This window comes from Sebastes fasciatus, chromosome 9 (assembly GCF_043250625.1).
Source record: "Sebastes fasciatus isolate fSebFas1 chromosome 9, fSebFas1.pri, whole genome shotgun sequence".
Classification (NCBI taxonomy): domain Eukaryota; kingdom Metazoa; phylum Chordata; class Actinopteri; order Perciformes; family Sebastidae; genus Sebastes; species Sebastes fasciatus.
In genome coordinates this window covers 24,671,900-24,687,159 of record NC_133803.1, presented here as the reverse complement: position 1 = coordinate 24,687,159, position 15,260 = coordinate 24,671,900, and the positions used below count along the sequence as shown (strand labels likewise).

At 39.4% G+C, this 15,260-nt stretch overlaps 1 protein-coding gene across 6 annotated transcripts in view; it reads right to left on the bottom strand.

Annotated features, from left to right (window-relative positions):
• Positions 1 to 15,260, bottom strand: part of cfap46 (cilia and flagella associated protein 46) — a 79,730-nt gene that overhangs the window by 22,493 nt on the left and 41,977 nt on the right. For 4 of the 6 annotated variants that reach the window (XM_074646878.1, XM_074646873.1, XM_074646877.1 and 1 more), the window contains 10 exons: positions 14,679 to 14,861; positions 14,157 to 14,295; positions 11,998 to 12,195; positions 8,533 to 8,721; positions 6,823 to 6,945; positions 3,561 to 3,743; positions 3,029 to 3,202; positions 2,273 to 2,370; positions 1,866 to 1,939; positions 137 to 315 (listed from right to left, as the gene is read on the bottom strand). In XM_074646878.1, the coding sequence (XP_074502979.1) occupies positions 137 to 315; positions 1,866 to 1,939; positions 2,273 to 2,370; positions 3,029 to 3,202; positions 3,561 to 3,743; positions 6,823 to 6,945; positions 8,533 to 8,721; positions 11,998 to 12,195; positions 14,157 to 14,295; positions 14,679 to 14,861 (1,540 nt within the window). The remainder of the gene's footprint in view (positions 1 to 136; positions 316 to 1,865; positions 1,940 to 2,272; positions 2,371 to 3,028; positions 3,203 to 3,560; positions 3,744 to 6,822; positions 6,946 to 8,532; positions 8,722 to 11,997; positions 12,196 to 14,156; positions 14,296 to 14,678; positions 14,862 to 15,260) is intronic. The other 2 variants (XM_074646879.1, XM_074646874.1) reach the window with 1 other exon arrangement.

The window sequence follows — 15,260 nt, the reverse complement described above, 5'->3', positions numbered from 1 at the left end:
GCTGTCCCAAGTCTCCCCAGTAAGTGAGAAGAGACATGAGATGATGATAATTTCAGTGGAGTGAGCTTATTTATGAGGCTTCCAGTGGATAATGTTAATAGAGTGAAAGAAGGGCAGAGGTCTCAACAAGACATACACGGGGAAAAACACAATGCTCCTCGGAGGCCTCCAGCCGGCCCTCAGCACTGTGCCAACAGGCTTGCTTGATGAGGGCATGTCTCGTCTGCTGGCCAAAGACCCGAGTCTTCTCCCTCAGTGCCAGCAGAGCCTGTGGGCAGACTGAAACCTTGGCCACCCCAGAGCATGTCAGGGCACCTGCAACAACAGTATTGACACACAATCAGACGCGCATACTCACAGACACGTTCAGGCCTTGTAATTGGTCCCCATGAGCACCTCCACCCCCTCCTCCTCCTGGACCTTTTGATTGATCCCCCTCTCTCTTCTTCTGTCTCATCTTATTTTTTTCCTCACTGGCTTCTCTTTTTCTTCTCCTCATTCTCAGACAATGAGTGTAGATACCAGCCTATTATTTTTTTCCCACAATTCCTACAACTTCTTATGTCAGACTAGTCCCACGAAAGGTCATGCGAGCAGGTAATACAGTATGCTAACACCCTGTGATGACTTATGCAAGCTGGTGCTCCATGCCAGGCCAGTAAGCAAAGAGGTGAAAGGGAAATTCAGCTGATTTGTTCTATTTCCTCTCTCTCCTTGTCTTCATTAAATCTGAACTTTTCATCTGCCTTGCAGATAAATGTTACATGGGAATACTAAATAATTTTGGCTCCATTTAAATGCTGACAACAATGCTACAAATAGCAGCGTATGTGCGATGAAGACCATATTACCCGGGGCTTTGGAACAAATTAGATGCAGTATAAAAACACATAAATGCAGTAGGGCTGTACCGAATAGTTCGAAGCTTCATTCATAACGTTGTCGTCTAAATCAACATTCGAATGCTGTGCATCTTTTTTTTTAAAGGGGACCTGTTATGCTTTTGTGCTTTTTCCCTTTCCCATGTTATATAGATTTTTTTCCATGTCAAAGGTCTGTAAGGTTACAAAGCCCAAAGTCCAGGGCAAAGGGAGTTACTCTCCCCCACAGAAACACTGCTCCTGAACTGCCTGAAACGCCTTGATTGAAGTCCCGCATTTTCTTCCGTAACATGGTGATGTCACCAAGTAACACATTTGCATACCAACTAGTTTGGCATGCCCTCAAACAAAGCTAGTTTGAGCGGAGCTGGAGCGGAGTCCAAAAAGTTTGGTTTGGTTGACCAATCATAACATAGTGGGCCAAGTATGCACCTGAAAATAAGCATAATAAATCCTCTTTAATTGCATGTATGTTCAATCTGTTTAAACCCGGTATTTCTGCACAGTTGTAGATAGAGATAAGGCTACACTAATATTATTAGTATTATACTATTTTTAGAATTAGCTTCCAGTGTATGCTGTGATTGTTTCCGACTGGACTCATTTGCACTAAATCCAGAGCGTTGCAAAGTCAAAAAGTCAAAATTCATTGAAAAAAAAAATAGATGTAATGATTTCCAAGATTCATAAAAAGTTTTTACCTGACAAAATATTCTACTTCAATCCATATTTGTTGGCGTTTAGCCTTTTTCAAACACCTGTATTAACGGGGAGGTCAAGCAGCAACCTAACAGCACTTTAAATTACATTCATATACATATATATACATATAATAGAAGCTTTGAATGTAAAAAATAATGACATCTGGTACAGACCTAAAATACAGTAAATGTTTGAAAAAGCCCGTATCTTTCATACAAGTAGGAAGACTGACATCTCTTTATATTGTGAACATTGCTTTAAAAAAATGTATAAGCCTCTAACCTGTAACTTGTGTAGTCTTTCCCCTTTGATTTGGAGCTTTGGTCGTCTCATAGAAGGCCCCAAAAAGTTCTGACCTACAACAAAAACAAAAATACACTTTTTACCCCTTACCTGTATACTGTATGCACTGCTTCACATGTTCATTTAAAACACCTTCAAATAGATATAGATGCATCCCATCTCTCTCCACAACTACATACTAGTTTAACAATCAGCCCTCTAGTGGCAGGTGTACCACACAGCAGGCCCCTTCTCCAGATGCAGTATTACTTTAGCCTAAATCTATTGTGACTTCTGTGACCTGTCATTTACTCATGTACCATGAAACTGCCAGAGGCGGAGAAGGTCAGAATTTATAGCATGGCAAAGAAAGGGAATTAGTGAGAGAAGGACAAAATATAAATTACCCATCTTCAGAGTGCTGAAGCAGCAGGATTTTCAGGTTGGGCGGAAGCTCTGCAAGGATATTAAGGTGGCTGGGAGAGATGGTCAGGTGGCTGAGGGCCTGCAAACCAGAAAGTGATTCAAGATTACAAATTAAACAGTATATTATACAGTCTTAAAATGCCTTTGAGATATATTTTTTCATTATCTGACTAAAAGAATTTTCAGATAGAATAAAAGGTAGGATGTTGGCTCAGCTTGTCAGGAAGAACGTTAAATAACGCACGAAATTCACGCTAAATGTTGGCGAGAAAAAACTGGCATGGCAATTTTCAAAGGGGTCCCTTGATGTCTGACCTCAAGATATGTAAATGAAAACTCTGAGATGAACAGAGTGAAAACTGTATCTTATTAGATAAAACAGATGTTGACAAACTGCATAATGCAAACTATTCATTTTTATTTTTACTGTTGATATTAACAGATTAACATGTTTCTGTGATAATATTCAAAAAGATTCATCTGCCTTTTCAGGGGCAACTTCTTGCTGTGTTACATTCGTAAAGCTGCAGTTGTCCCACATACCAGCTACTGTACATGTTGGTGTGACTTTAAAGAAGAAGTGTGTTTGAAGCTCCACTACTCTGTGTGCTTTTGGAAGTGCATTCAGAGCAAAGGCCGTAACAGTACCGATAGTGTGTCCCCAATCAAGGGAATTTACCGAGCCGAGTATGACAGCATCCATAAATCATGAGTGGTGGGGTTTGGTGACCCAGTACCTTAGAGATGCTATCGAGGGAGTCCTCCGCCCCCTTCAGCATGCTGCTTGGCCTCTCCTCCTGAGAGAGGAGCAGTTTCCTGTGAAGGCTGAGCAGAGCGGAGAGCTGGGATACGCCGGTGCCGGCACAGGCAGAACTCAGGACCTCTGCCATCGTAGCAACTGTGCAGCAGCTCTGGGAATAAAACAGAAGATGGATGAAGGAGCTGTTGGTAATAGCAGGCATTAATGTAGGCGGTGATATCCTGAGGAATACCATTAAGTAAGTGAAGACGATGTGAGGGGACAGATGCAAGGGACTGTGTTGTGCACAAAGCCACCTGCATGCAGTCGGCAGCATATCGACCCCTGCTTCAATACAATGTACTCTATGTGGAACTCTCTACAGCGTGCATAGGCATAACAGTGATGAGACTGAAAGTGAAAGCTGATGATTAGCATGTCATTTCTAAAAATAGTGCATACTCAAGACAATGTCTGCACAATCAGGCAATGTAGTAAAAAAAATGCACATATGATCTGATGCACAATACCTGAAACAGGGCCAGATATTGACCCACCACTGCGGGGTCAGACTGGCCATGACACTCCAACATGTTGAGCGAGGCGTCAGCCAGGATGGAGGCGGGCAGCTTGTGTTGGAGACACAGGCTGACGGCCTCAGCCAGAGCCTTACTGGCCTGTGCCAACAGCTGCTGGGCTCTATGCCTCCTCCGCTGCCAAGTAGAAATCACAGATACACACACACACAAGGCAGGCAGATTAACATCCCTGTACAGTAAAGTCTGCATAATTAATCATACATACAAATGTACAGTACACATACATGCGGTACACTGTGTGTATAAATTACAACGCTATCAATACACTGTACAGTATATATCTCTATCATTCTAATCATAACTCACCTGTAAAATACTTGCAAATATATTTGATCTAACTTTTCTCTACTCAATTTCATTTTTTTCAATTTTATCTTTAAACTTTACCCACATGCCCATACAGTATGTATTAATATGTATTATTCTATTGTTTCTTTCCTAACTTGTCTCCAATGTAAGTGATGGAGCAGAAAAATCCACAGATACATAGCTGAAGCTAATATGAGGATTAACACTGGCTTGTTTCCCGTGACAGCTTTTCTTTGGTGAAAGACTTTAACTTTATTTGTTTTACTCAGACTGCTGAAGCCTCATATTACCTTCCACTGAACTCTAGAATGCATTTTTTACACGGAGTGAGGATTGTGAGTTTTGTTCCCCATCTCTTACACAGGAATTACATAAGGAAGTGATCTCTTCACATCCAGTATGGACAACAGGAACAATTACAGCAACTGATTGCTCTTGAAATATACATATGGGCATGTGAGAACTGTTTCAAGACAGACTTGAAAAATGAGAACCAGAAATACTTCTTTTCTGTAATCTAAAAATGCAGCTATCTGTACATTACTGTTCTTTGCATTACAGCTCATATACAGTACCTCACTATCCTGCTCTCAGTGATATCAACATCAGGACTAAACTTTTTTCTATGCGTACAATGAAAGTCAAAGTCATAGTCATTTTTCTACCCTAGCTGAAAACCATTTTCAACTGGGGTGTAAGGGTTTACCACGGCATATTAGGGCCATTGTATTAAAAAAGAAATTACCAAACTGGGGGAGAGGGGTAATATACAGAGAAAAAACTCAGAATTTCCAAGATTAAAGTAGTAAATTTAAGAGAAAAAACTGTAAAGTTCTCTGTGATTATAAAGTCATAAATCTGTGGGAAAAAAACTGTTATCTGAGATTAACGTAAAATATTAAAATAATGATTAAAAAATACTGTTTTTTTAATAATCATGATTTCAACCCAGACTCACCATATCATCATAAGCATCCGGACAATGAAAAGACAATGCAGTGAACTGGGCCTATTTAGAAAAAAAATTGTGAGCTTTTTCTTGTAAATTTACCTCTTTAAACTCAATGGCCACAACAGAAATCAGAAAATTGCAACGGTGGTTTGACAGAAATAAATTGTCATTAAATTTGGACAAAACTAAATTTATGTTATTTGGAAACCAAAAAATAGACATACCAGTACAAATGATAATAGATGATGTGACTATTGAAAGAGTATATGTAAATAAATTTCTGGGTGTAATACTGGACCACAAAATCTGCTGGAAACCTCAGATAAATTATGTAAGAACAAAGCTGGCAAAGAGCATAGCAGTCTTAGGGAAAACAAGACACACACTGGATCATAAATCACTGCACATTCTGTATTCTTCACTTGTATCACCATATCTGAATTACTGTGTAGAAGTTTGGGGTAACACTTATAAAAGCAACTTACAACCATTATGCATACTACAGAAGAGAGCAATCGGGATAGTAAATAATGTGGGATATAGGGAACACACGAACACACTGTTTTTGAAGTCACATGCATTGAAATTTATGGATTTAGTCAAATTTAAAACCGCAATAATTATGTTTAAAGCAAGACATAATTCACTTCCGGGCAATATTCAAAAAATGTTTTGTGACAGGGAGGGGGGTTATAATTTAAGAGGAAAATCTAATTTTAAAAAGCATTTTGTTCGTACAAAAAAGAAGAGTATGTGTATTTCAGTTTGTGGGGTGGATTTGTGGAATGGGTTAGGTGATGGGTTGAAGGGGAGCACAAATATAAATCAATTTAAAAAGCTATACAAGAAAGATATTTTTGGGAGGTACATGGTGGAAGAAGAGTTGTGTTAAAGGTTGGTTATATACTTTTTAACTGCGGATGTATTTGTGGGTTGTAAATAAATGTGGGATGCTGTTCATATATTCAACTTGGGATGTAAATAAATCTGAGATAGTTTTTATATTATATTATCATTCTATGATATATGAGTTAATAGAGGAGAAGTGAGAAAGGGGTAGGGTAATATAAGTTTTTCTTCTACCTACTCCTTTTCGGACACTATAACTCTTGTTTTGTTTGTTATTATTTTGTATCTGTTTTTATTTATTATATGTTCGAAATAAAGTCTTTCATTCATTCATTCATTCAATACAAAAAATCAATTCAGAGTTTTTCCTCAGAATATTACCCCCCTCTGCCAGCTGAGTATTTTGTTTATTCTTTTAACCTACAATGGCCCTAATACACCGTCGTAGTTTCTTTCAATGAAACTGAAAGGATTGGTAAGTTTTTTAAGCCCTCTAAAAACCTCTTTTGCATCAATGTGCAGTTCAGCCAGGTGTTCATTCAACAATGCCTTATTAATTAAATGCTTTGTTTTGAAATTTATTTGTAAGAAATTTTAAAATAGTTTAAACGCCACAGAATATTTCATATAAGGCTAGGACGTTCTACACTGATACACTTATTTGAAAGCAGGTCATTTTGTCTGGCAACAATATTGTAAGCCCCCCAAGAACAAAATCACAATAAATGAACGGATTAAAGCTAAAGTCCGTGAAGGAATTTATCTCATTTTGACATGATTCAAATGACATAATACATTTCGTTTGATTATAGTTAATCTCAAAACTCTTTCAACATTACCAACTGAATCTTACTTAATATTCCAAAATGTTGCCACATAAATAAAACATTGCTCTCATCTTATTCTGCAGCAAGACTGACATAGACGGTAGATCTCTCTGCGCTGACTTTCAATATGAGAACTATGCAGAGCGCCCAGAGATTTACCTCCGGGGGATTTAAGATGTGAGGTGAACCTCAGTATAAAGACCTCAGATTAGAGATGAGTCAGGAGTGATGGGGTCACTTGTCAGGAGGTATGTACCTGCAGCTCAGCACTTTTGGCAGAGGTCACACTCGGTTCTCTTCTGCTTGATCCTCTGTCTTTCTTTTTCACTGAATTCTCCTCCTCCACGGAAACAGCTTTAGGGTCAGACCAGGCCTCCTTCTCACAAAGTTATTTCAAGATCACAGAACAATGCGCGTGATTAGTATAAAACCCCCTCATGATCTCAAACCAAGAAGACCTGAACTTTTCTGTCTTAAATTATGTAAGCGGACATCCTTCTCTAATCTCTAAGCACTGTAAGCTTTTCACCCTGTGTAGCAACTTTTTCCAGGTTATTTGTCCATTGATGTGTGTGTGTGTGTGCCTGCATCAGGATTCCCAAAAAGGCCCGCAAGTAAACTCTCCAAAGATTTATATGACTTCAAAACAATTAAGTAATAGCGTGTTCGAAACTTCAGTGATTTCTTTCTGGTATGTTGCTTTTGTGGTCATAAAATTTCTGAAGGCATAAACAGTCTGACTTTTTTTCCCAAGGAGTAAATGAAGAAAATTTAGGAGCACAGTGAAAAATGTTCAAGTACCACAGAGAAATATTCACACTGTAGAGCGCTGCGGAGTAGAGTTACTACAAAAAAGGACAGATGCATAGTTGCAGTTTCAAGATTTTGGTTTTGCTTTTAAAACCATTATCAGGGGCAGGTAGAGATGTCAGGAAACAACAGTAAATAAAAGGTTGATGATGTCAGATGCCTACACTGCTTAGATCGCCCCCTGGTGGCTGGCTGCAGTATAGCTCATAAATCCCACCCGCTCCATGTTAGCGGATGGGACATGGGCCAAACTAAAAAGTCAAAGTACACGTCAAATACATTTTTCCCAAAGATGGTTTCTGTCATTTTTAAGTATTTCTTAATCGTGCCTATGTTCAAGTGTTAATTTTTCTGATCAGTTTGGTTTTATTTAGTTATTTGATGCTATAAAAAGGGGATGAGACGTCATGATTGACAGCTGTGATTGACAGCTGTTCTGAGTGAAGTAGTCGCGGGGCCGAAGGCTTGGGAATTGTACGAGAGAGGAGATGTAATTTTAACTTTCCATAACGGTCACCAGTCTGTGTAATAGAACATGTGTCAATTTGATCATAGATGTAGTTATAGAGATATTATGGTTAGTTGTTGTGTCTTTCTAGCCAAACAGCTACCGTGGTGCTAACGTAGCAGCTAGGTGGCTCACGCTAACTAGCTGCGGTCGTGTTAGGCCCGTCATTGATTAAAAAAGAATGGTGGAAATCGAAGCAGCAGAGGCAGAGATATCCTGACTTTTCGTTCCAAGTCAAGCGATAACAACACTGGATCCTACTTTTCCAATAATACAACTCAATAGCATTTTTCATAAACCCCCATGAAATTCCCTCCAGAGCCACATAATATAAATACAATTGGTGTATTGTGCCCCTTTATTAATACAAATTTCGTCATGATCATTTCATGATTTTTCACTCTAATCTTTTTTAGGAATCTTTTCCATGCCACACAGTTCTTAAGAAGGCAAACATATTATTTGTTATTATTTGCGCCCCGGGATGTCTGAGCCAAGATATTTTGTATTGTGATTCTCTGAGTAATCAAAATCCACAGTTTCCCATCTGGAATACAGTGACAGTGGGAACCCGCTATATACCACACATACTGTATGTATACATGAGCATTATGTGTGAATTTATACAGGAACATTTGTGTTGTCTACCTGTTTATGTTTGTCCCAGAGAGCACACAGATGAATGGGGTCCTCCTGCACAGCCAGCAGTCGGAGGTACTTTCCCATCAGACTCAGGCAGCGAGCTTTGGTCTCCATGTCGTCCAGGGACTGAGAGTTTACTGCAGCCAGCTGGCCCAGAGCCACCTGCCCCAAGGTGCTGCCCACCCTCAGCCACTCCTGGACAAGACACAAGGAAGTTGAGGTCATATGAGGAGATGGATGGAGTAACGTACTTACTTGTGCTATCATCTGACAAACAAGCTTTTGGATACACAAACCTCTCTACATTTGACTGGACGCATTGATTGATGCTCAGGACTTGGCTCAACAGAAACCCAATTTGGAAGCAAATACTAACAGATGTTTAAAGCTGCAGTCGGTAACTTTGGGCAAATATGAGGAAAAGTTATTTTTATAAAACGGTTACTATATTGTGACAGTAATGCATGAGCGAGGTAATCTGAAAAAAATCATGTGCCTCTGTGTCCTCCGGTGCTCCTAATGGCATTTGCAATATCACCACCCGAACAAAAACAACCAATCAGAGCCAAACTGTCTCTATAGCAGCTGTCAATCAGATGCTCAGAGACGGCAGACTCCAGCTCGGCTCTGATTGGTTGTTTTCCTCCGGTCTGTGAAATCTTGCAGATGCCATTAGGAGCACCGGAGGACACCGGAGGACACCAGAGGACACAGAGGCACATGATTTCTTTCAGATTACCGGTCTCATGCACTACTGTCAGGATATAGTGACCATTTTATAAAAATAACTTATTTTTTATCTTTATTATTTTTGAATTATAACTTTAATCACATTTGCTCCATTTCCACCCACTGCTGCTTTGCTGCCTGTGTACAAGTCCTGTTTAGGCCTGTGTGTGTAAAACAGAGTGAAATATGTATGTAATATATGCGTCTTTCTTCACATACTAAGTACTTATGTTATCTTATTTAGATTTCATTTTACGTTATTTTATTCTATTTTTATCTAATTTTAAGGTGTATTAGTGTTGGCTGTGTTTAAGCTACTGGATACCTTAATTTCCTTCGGGATCAATAAAGTATCTATCTATCTATCTATCTATCTATCTATCTATCTATCTATCTATCTATCTATCTATCTATCTATCTATCTACTATATAATGTTAATATTCATGCTCACTTGGACTCATGGACTCAGCAAATTTAGAGTTCTGGCTGATGCAGTAGCTAACATCTTATTTGGCTTTCCAAACATTTGTTGACTGGCACTAAGGTCATTCAGAATGGAGGAAATCATGTATCCGTCTTGTGACTGGAGTTTTAGGGATGTCTAATTGGTAGATATTGCGATTCTTGAAATCAAATTACATTCTGGATAAATTGATATACAGCAATTTCATTACTCCCTGTAATGTGGCTCTCTGTTTTCTTGAGGAGTATTAGATTATTGGATCATATCAAGCCCGTTGCAACGAATCTGGGCATCTGGTTTGACAGTAATTTGAGTTTCGAGGAGCACCCCACAAAGCTTGGGCAATCATGTTGATATCATACACGTCTTCATCTAATCACGCCTGGATTACTTAAACAGCCTTTTTACTTGCCTGAACCAAAAATCGAATAGATTGACTCCAAACTTTACAGAACTTTTAAGCAGAACCAAGCAACATGATCACATCTATCCAGTTTAAGCCTCTTTACACTGGCTTCCAGTATGTTTTAGAATAGATTTAAAGATTTTACTGATTACTTTTAAGGCTCTTCATGGCCTCTCTCCCTGTTATATCTCTGACCTCTTAGTACCGTACACGCCAGTACGTACTTTGAGGTCCTCAAGTAGAGGTCTTTTGTCTGTTCCAGAGGTCCGGCTGAAAACTAAGAGGACAGAGCATTTGCAGTCAGGGATCTGCCCGAGGTAATCACGCTGGCTGAGTCAGTAATCTCCTTTAAGTCCCTTCTTAAAACACACTTTTATCTGAAAGCCTTTCCTGATTTTATTTGAGTTATATTTTCCTTTGAACTGTTGTTTTTATTTCTTTCGCTATTCTTACCTTTTCTTTTTTTTACACCAACTTGTTTTCTTTAAAACCGGATGATTTAGGACTTCTGTTTTATTCTGCTGCCTTTGTGAAGCACTATGTAACGTGGGTTTTGAAAAGTGCTCTATAAATAAAGATTATTATCATTAGATTAGAGGAGTCTAGAGAGTGTATGCTTACCCATGACCCTTGGCAACGTTTCAGGGGCATTTCTGTCTCCTAAACCCTGCACTCTAGGAAGAAATCTTACATAAATAATCGAAATGAAGGCAACACACTCCAAACAGCTTAAATCCTGGGTAGCGGGGTCCCATATGAACACAGTGGTGGGACGCCACCTTAGAGTGATGGCTTGTTGCTGCACTTGTTTGGTTATGACAGTGATAAATAATACACAGCTGCCAATAAAGCACTTTATGTGGTTGTTTGAAGACATAAAAAGTGGGGTGTGTGAGAGAAGCTAAGAACAGAGAAGCTAAGCAATCGCTGTAATTTGTTGGTTAGCCACAAGGGATTTGTTCCCATAGTGGTCACAGAGAAGAGCTATAAAGTACAAAACTGCCTGGTGTTACTTTGCATGTTAGCGTCCCCATGTGGCAATGACACGCAACTAACCTTCTGACCTCCTCAGTAAACCAGACTTTGCCAACATCGAGTTTTCACTTGTTGATGTTCAGAGTAATAGTTTGTATTCTTTGAATTGTAAATTTGTCATTTCCTAAAAACTCTACCTGGAACATTAAATAATTTAGGCACGGCAAATCTGAGTTACATATATAGGATGGAATCTTTTTCACCCTTTTGTTGTTTATACAGGTGTATATTTTTTATATTTATCGAGTACTACAGCTCTAAAAAATTAAGTTCATTCATATGTGTTGACCTAAACTGGTCATGTTATGTAGAAATACAACAACGGAGTTCTACGGGACATAGGTATAAGCTGTATTTCTGAGTAGGATAAAGTCATTGGGCCTCTCGCAAGAATATTTTTGTATTCTTGTCTTAACTTTCTTGTACTTTTTTTTTCGTGCCCTGGCTCGTACGAATGTGCCACGTCAGATTCAGCAAACGCTCCTCACTTCAGATAACTGTGTGAATGATCTGCGTAAACATGATGAATGCCACCTGTGTGTAAATGAGCGCGCATTCATGAGAATTGTAAATTATGATAATTAACGCCCCAATGATACCATATAAGGTCCCATTGTTGGTATTGGTCATTTTATTTATTGATGATAAGAAGATAAAATAATAAATTATCCTTCAAAACAAGATGCTACACCCTCAAGAAATTACCAGTTAATGCAATAGTTTGTCAGAGTAAAAGTTATAGGAGATGTTATTGGGCAAGACTACAGTACATCATTACTGTGCCAGGTAAGTTTGATTATATCTAAATTGATATAAGATGTAAGTGTGCTGTCTAACCTGTTCTATAGAGTTGGGCTCAGGTGAGCAGCGTGCAAACTCCTCCAGTGCTCTCTCAGCAGAAGTTTTCCCCTTGCTGGCCAGAGCTCTGCGTTTCTCCTCAGCACAGTGCTCCTCCAGCACGGCCAGACTAAATTCTGCCAGGGCCAGTCGCAGGCGCAGCAGCCTCCGCATGGCTGCCAGTGACACTCCATGACTCTGGTGAGGATGAAAAGCACCAACAAAGAACATGAGAACATGCACTCAAAATTGTAAGCACACACATGCAGCAGTAGCTGATGAGGAAACTGTAACACACACCTTAAACTTGCACACATCAGTATGTTTGCGGCATGGGACAAACTAAAGGAAAAGTTTAAACGATAAAGAGAACTCCACAGCAGTCCATTTGCTTCCCTATTTGAAGGGGCTGCATATCTGAAATCAGAAGCACCTTCTTTATAATATTAAAAAGTGTGACTACTATTAAAATGGTAATTGGAAACAATAATTCTGCGGGCGAATAATTCTTCGAGTGGGCTGTGATGATGAGTTCACAGACAAATAGCAACTCAGGCAAGACGTGAGATCAAATATGGTGAGACATGATGGCAAATGAGAAACTTGACTGACTGAAAAAACACTAATTTAAACAAGATAGAACTGAATATAGATGGATAGCCCAGCTCATAAAGATGAATAAATGAGCATGATTCTAGTGATGACAGCTGTTGTCTCTTGTTTCCAAAGCAGGTTGGATGTCAAATCTTACTGGGGCAGCAGCACCATCTGCTGATAGCACACTGCTACAACCCGACCTCCACAGACATTGTCTCTTACACTGATGGAACATTTGCATCTCTTGATCAATTGATGGATGCCCCATCCTTTGTGAAATTAGAAAGAAATAAACACTTCATTCGTGGCTGTAACGTAAAATTTAAAAAAATTTGGTTACCAAGTCAAGTCCCTCCAGCTGGATGCTGTTCCCATTGGCTGAGCGACCCCCTGTACTGCACCAACATCCTGATATCCCCATGCTAGTAGTACACAGTGTGTCTAGTATGTTACTGTCTCCAAAATGTCTTCCATATTATATGTATCTTTATGTTTTTTTTGTTGTTGTTTTTTGCTATATTTATTTATTTATTACATTCATTTATTTTTGTTGTGGTTGTATCGTTGATACCACCGTCTTGTCTTTGTACCATCACAACTTCTGCCAATGTCTCATTCTACAGAAGGCTTTCTTCTATTTCATCTGTTCACTCATTCATGCAGGGCTTTATGTATTGTATTGTTGTTGTCGGTGTCACAAATAATCATCAAATCATATTTCTAAACATCCACACATGATTGAATCAAAAACTCAATAGAGCAAGATATCGTAGCAGGTGTGAGAGTTGTTCAATCAATCTATCTTTCACGATTCCATCAACATGTAAATGCTGTGTGTTGTGTCAGGCCATCTCTGGCACTGAAGCCCTCAGATAACCTCATCTGATGATAGCTTGTATAAGTGCCTGGATAAAATAGGATTCCGACACCCGTCTGCTGTTGACAAGTACCAGTAATGGAGGCTTTATCTGTTTGTGTCAGAAGAACATCTCTGAGATATAAACAGCAATACACACAGAAATATGTATTTATGACAGTGGCACAACAGGGCCTGAATAACCTCATGCAGCAGCTTAATTGTGATTCGGTCAATTAGACTCTTTAGGAACTGAGATAGCACAAACAAAGGCTCTCTAGGTCATTTAGCCATAAAAAGGGCTTTTTACAGGAAAATCCTTTTTTCTCTCAACACTGATACTCAGATCTCTAAATAGGATTGAATATTGTGCCATCTGCACATGTCCTTAATGGGGCAATTTTAGCCAGAATTCAGCATATGAGTGTAAAAGCAGAACAAATGCACTTCAGTTGGTCAAAGCAATTTCTTTTACAATGAGTAATGCCTTTTCCTCTCTCCTCTGTTTCTGGTGTTCACTTCAAGCCACGATCTCTGCTGATCAGTGTCCTCAAAAGAAAGTTAAGTAGAGTGGCTGTGACTGGTTAAAAGTGTGGATAACAGAAGACACAATGCTTCTCAGAACAAGTGAGAGATGAAATGCCTCCCGAGGTTTTTGAAAGGGCAACATCACAATGAAAGATGGATTTTCATGCACTTTATTTACCTCTTCCTGTGAGGGGAGCAGCCGCTGGGCGTTCAGCGCCACACGTTCCTGCTCTGAAACAGCTAGCTGTATTTGGGAGAGGCCATCGAGCAGGAAGCGCTGTCTGTCTTCTCTGCAAGTAGCATGGTTGGCTAGGATTCTGTAGAGCAATATTGTTAAGGGTGAACAAAGACAAAGAAAACAAAGGTTGCGTGAATGAGACAGCAATTGTGCCAAATAGAGGATGTGAGAGCACACTGGGCATCATGTAAGAACCACTGACACGCCACAATTCTGAAAAAAGCCTCAGAAAAAAGTAAGAGGGAATAAGAATAAGAATATGTTCTTGCATGAGGCCCATTGTGTGTAAGTCTGGTGGTGTAGGTGTAATCGTAGTATGAAATAATTCTTAACTCTAACTTTCATGGGCTGACTTTTCAAGCTATCTACATGCACCTAAGTAGACCACAAGTTGAATTTGAATACAGCATATAGTACAGTTCAAAGAACATTCAGGTCTGGAGTAACTCCCGACTGACTAACCTCAGACCGTGTGCGTACTCGGCATGTGCCTCTACTGCGTGTCCTCTGTAGCTGAGTTTAGTGAAACCACTGGCACACTCTCTGAGTGTATCGCAGGCGGCCATCAGCCTCTGGACAACCTCGTTGCTGAGTGTCTCTCCAGGTTCACCACCACCAAGGGCACGTATACATTCAATGGCACCTCTGGAACACAACAAAACACATTCAATCAGATCAGGATTACATGAATGCCTGTTAGAGTCACAACTTATCTGAGTGTGTCTGGCTAAACACTTAAAATATGACGTTGAATGGATGTTTCAACAGCTACATGATAAAACTAGGTTTGACTAAGTTGACTTTTGCTCGAGTAAAATATCCAAATTAGTCTTTTCATGAGAAACAAGATACTAAGCTTGCAAATAATCATTAAAGCCACAAAATTTAGCATCACCACAATTTTTCAATTCAGCAGGGTATAACTATCTGTAGTCTCTCATCCTCCATTATGTGTCCTATAAAAAGTTACGATTTTACACCTGTTTTTTCCCAGACGTTAAAATTGCCACAGTGATCAGTCTGCAAGGATGAATATTTAGCTAT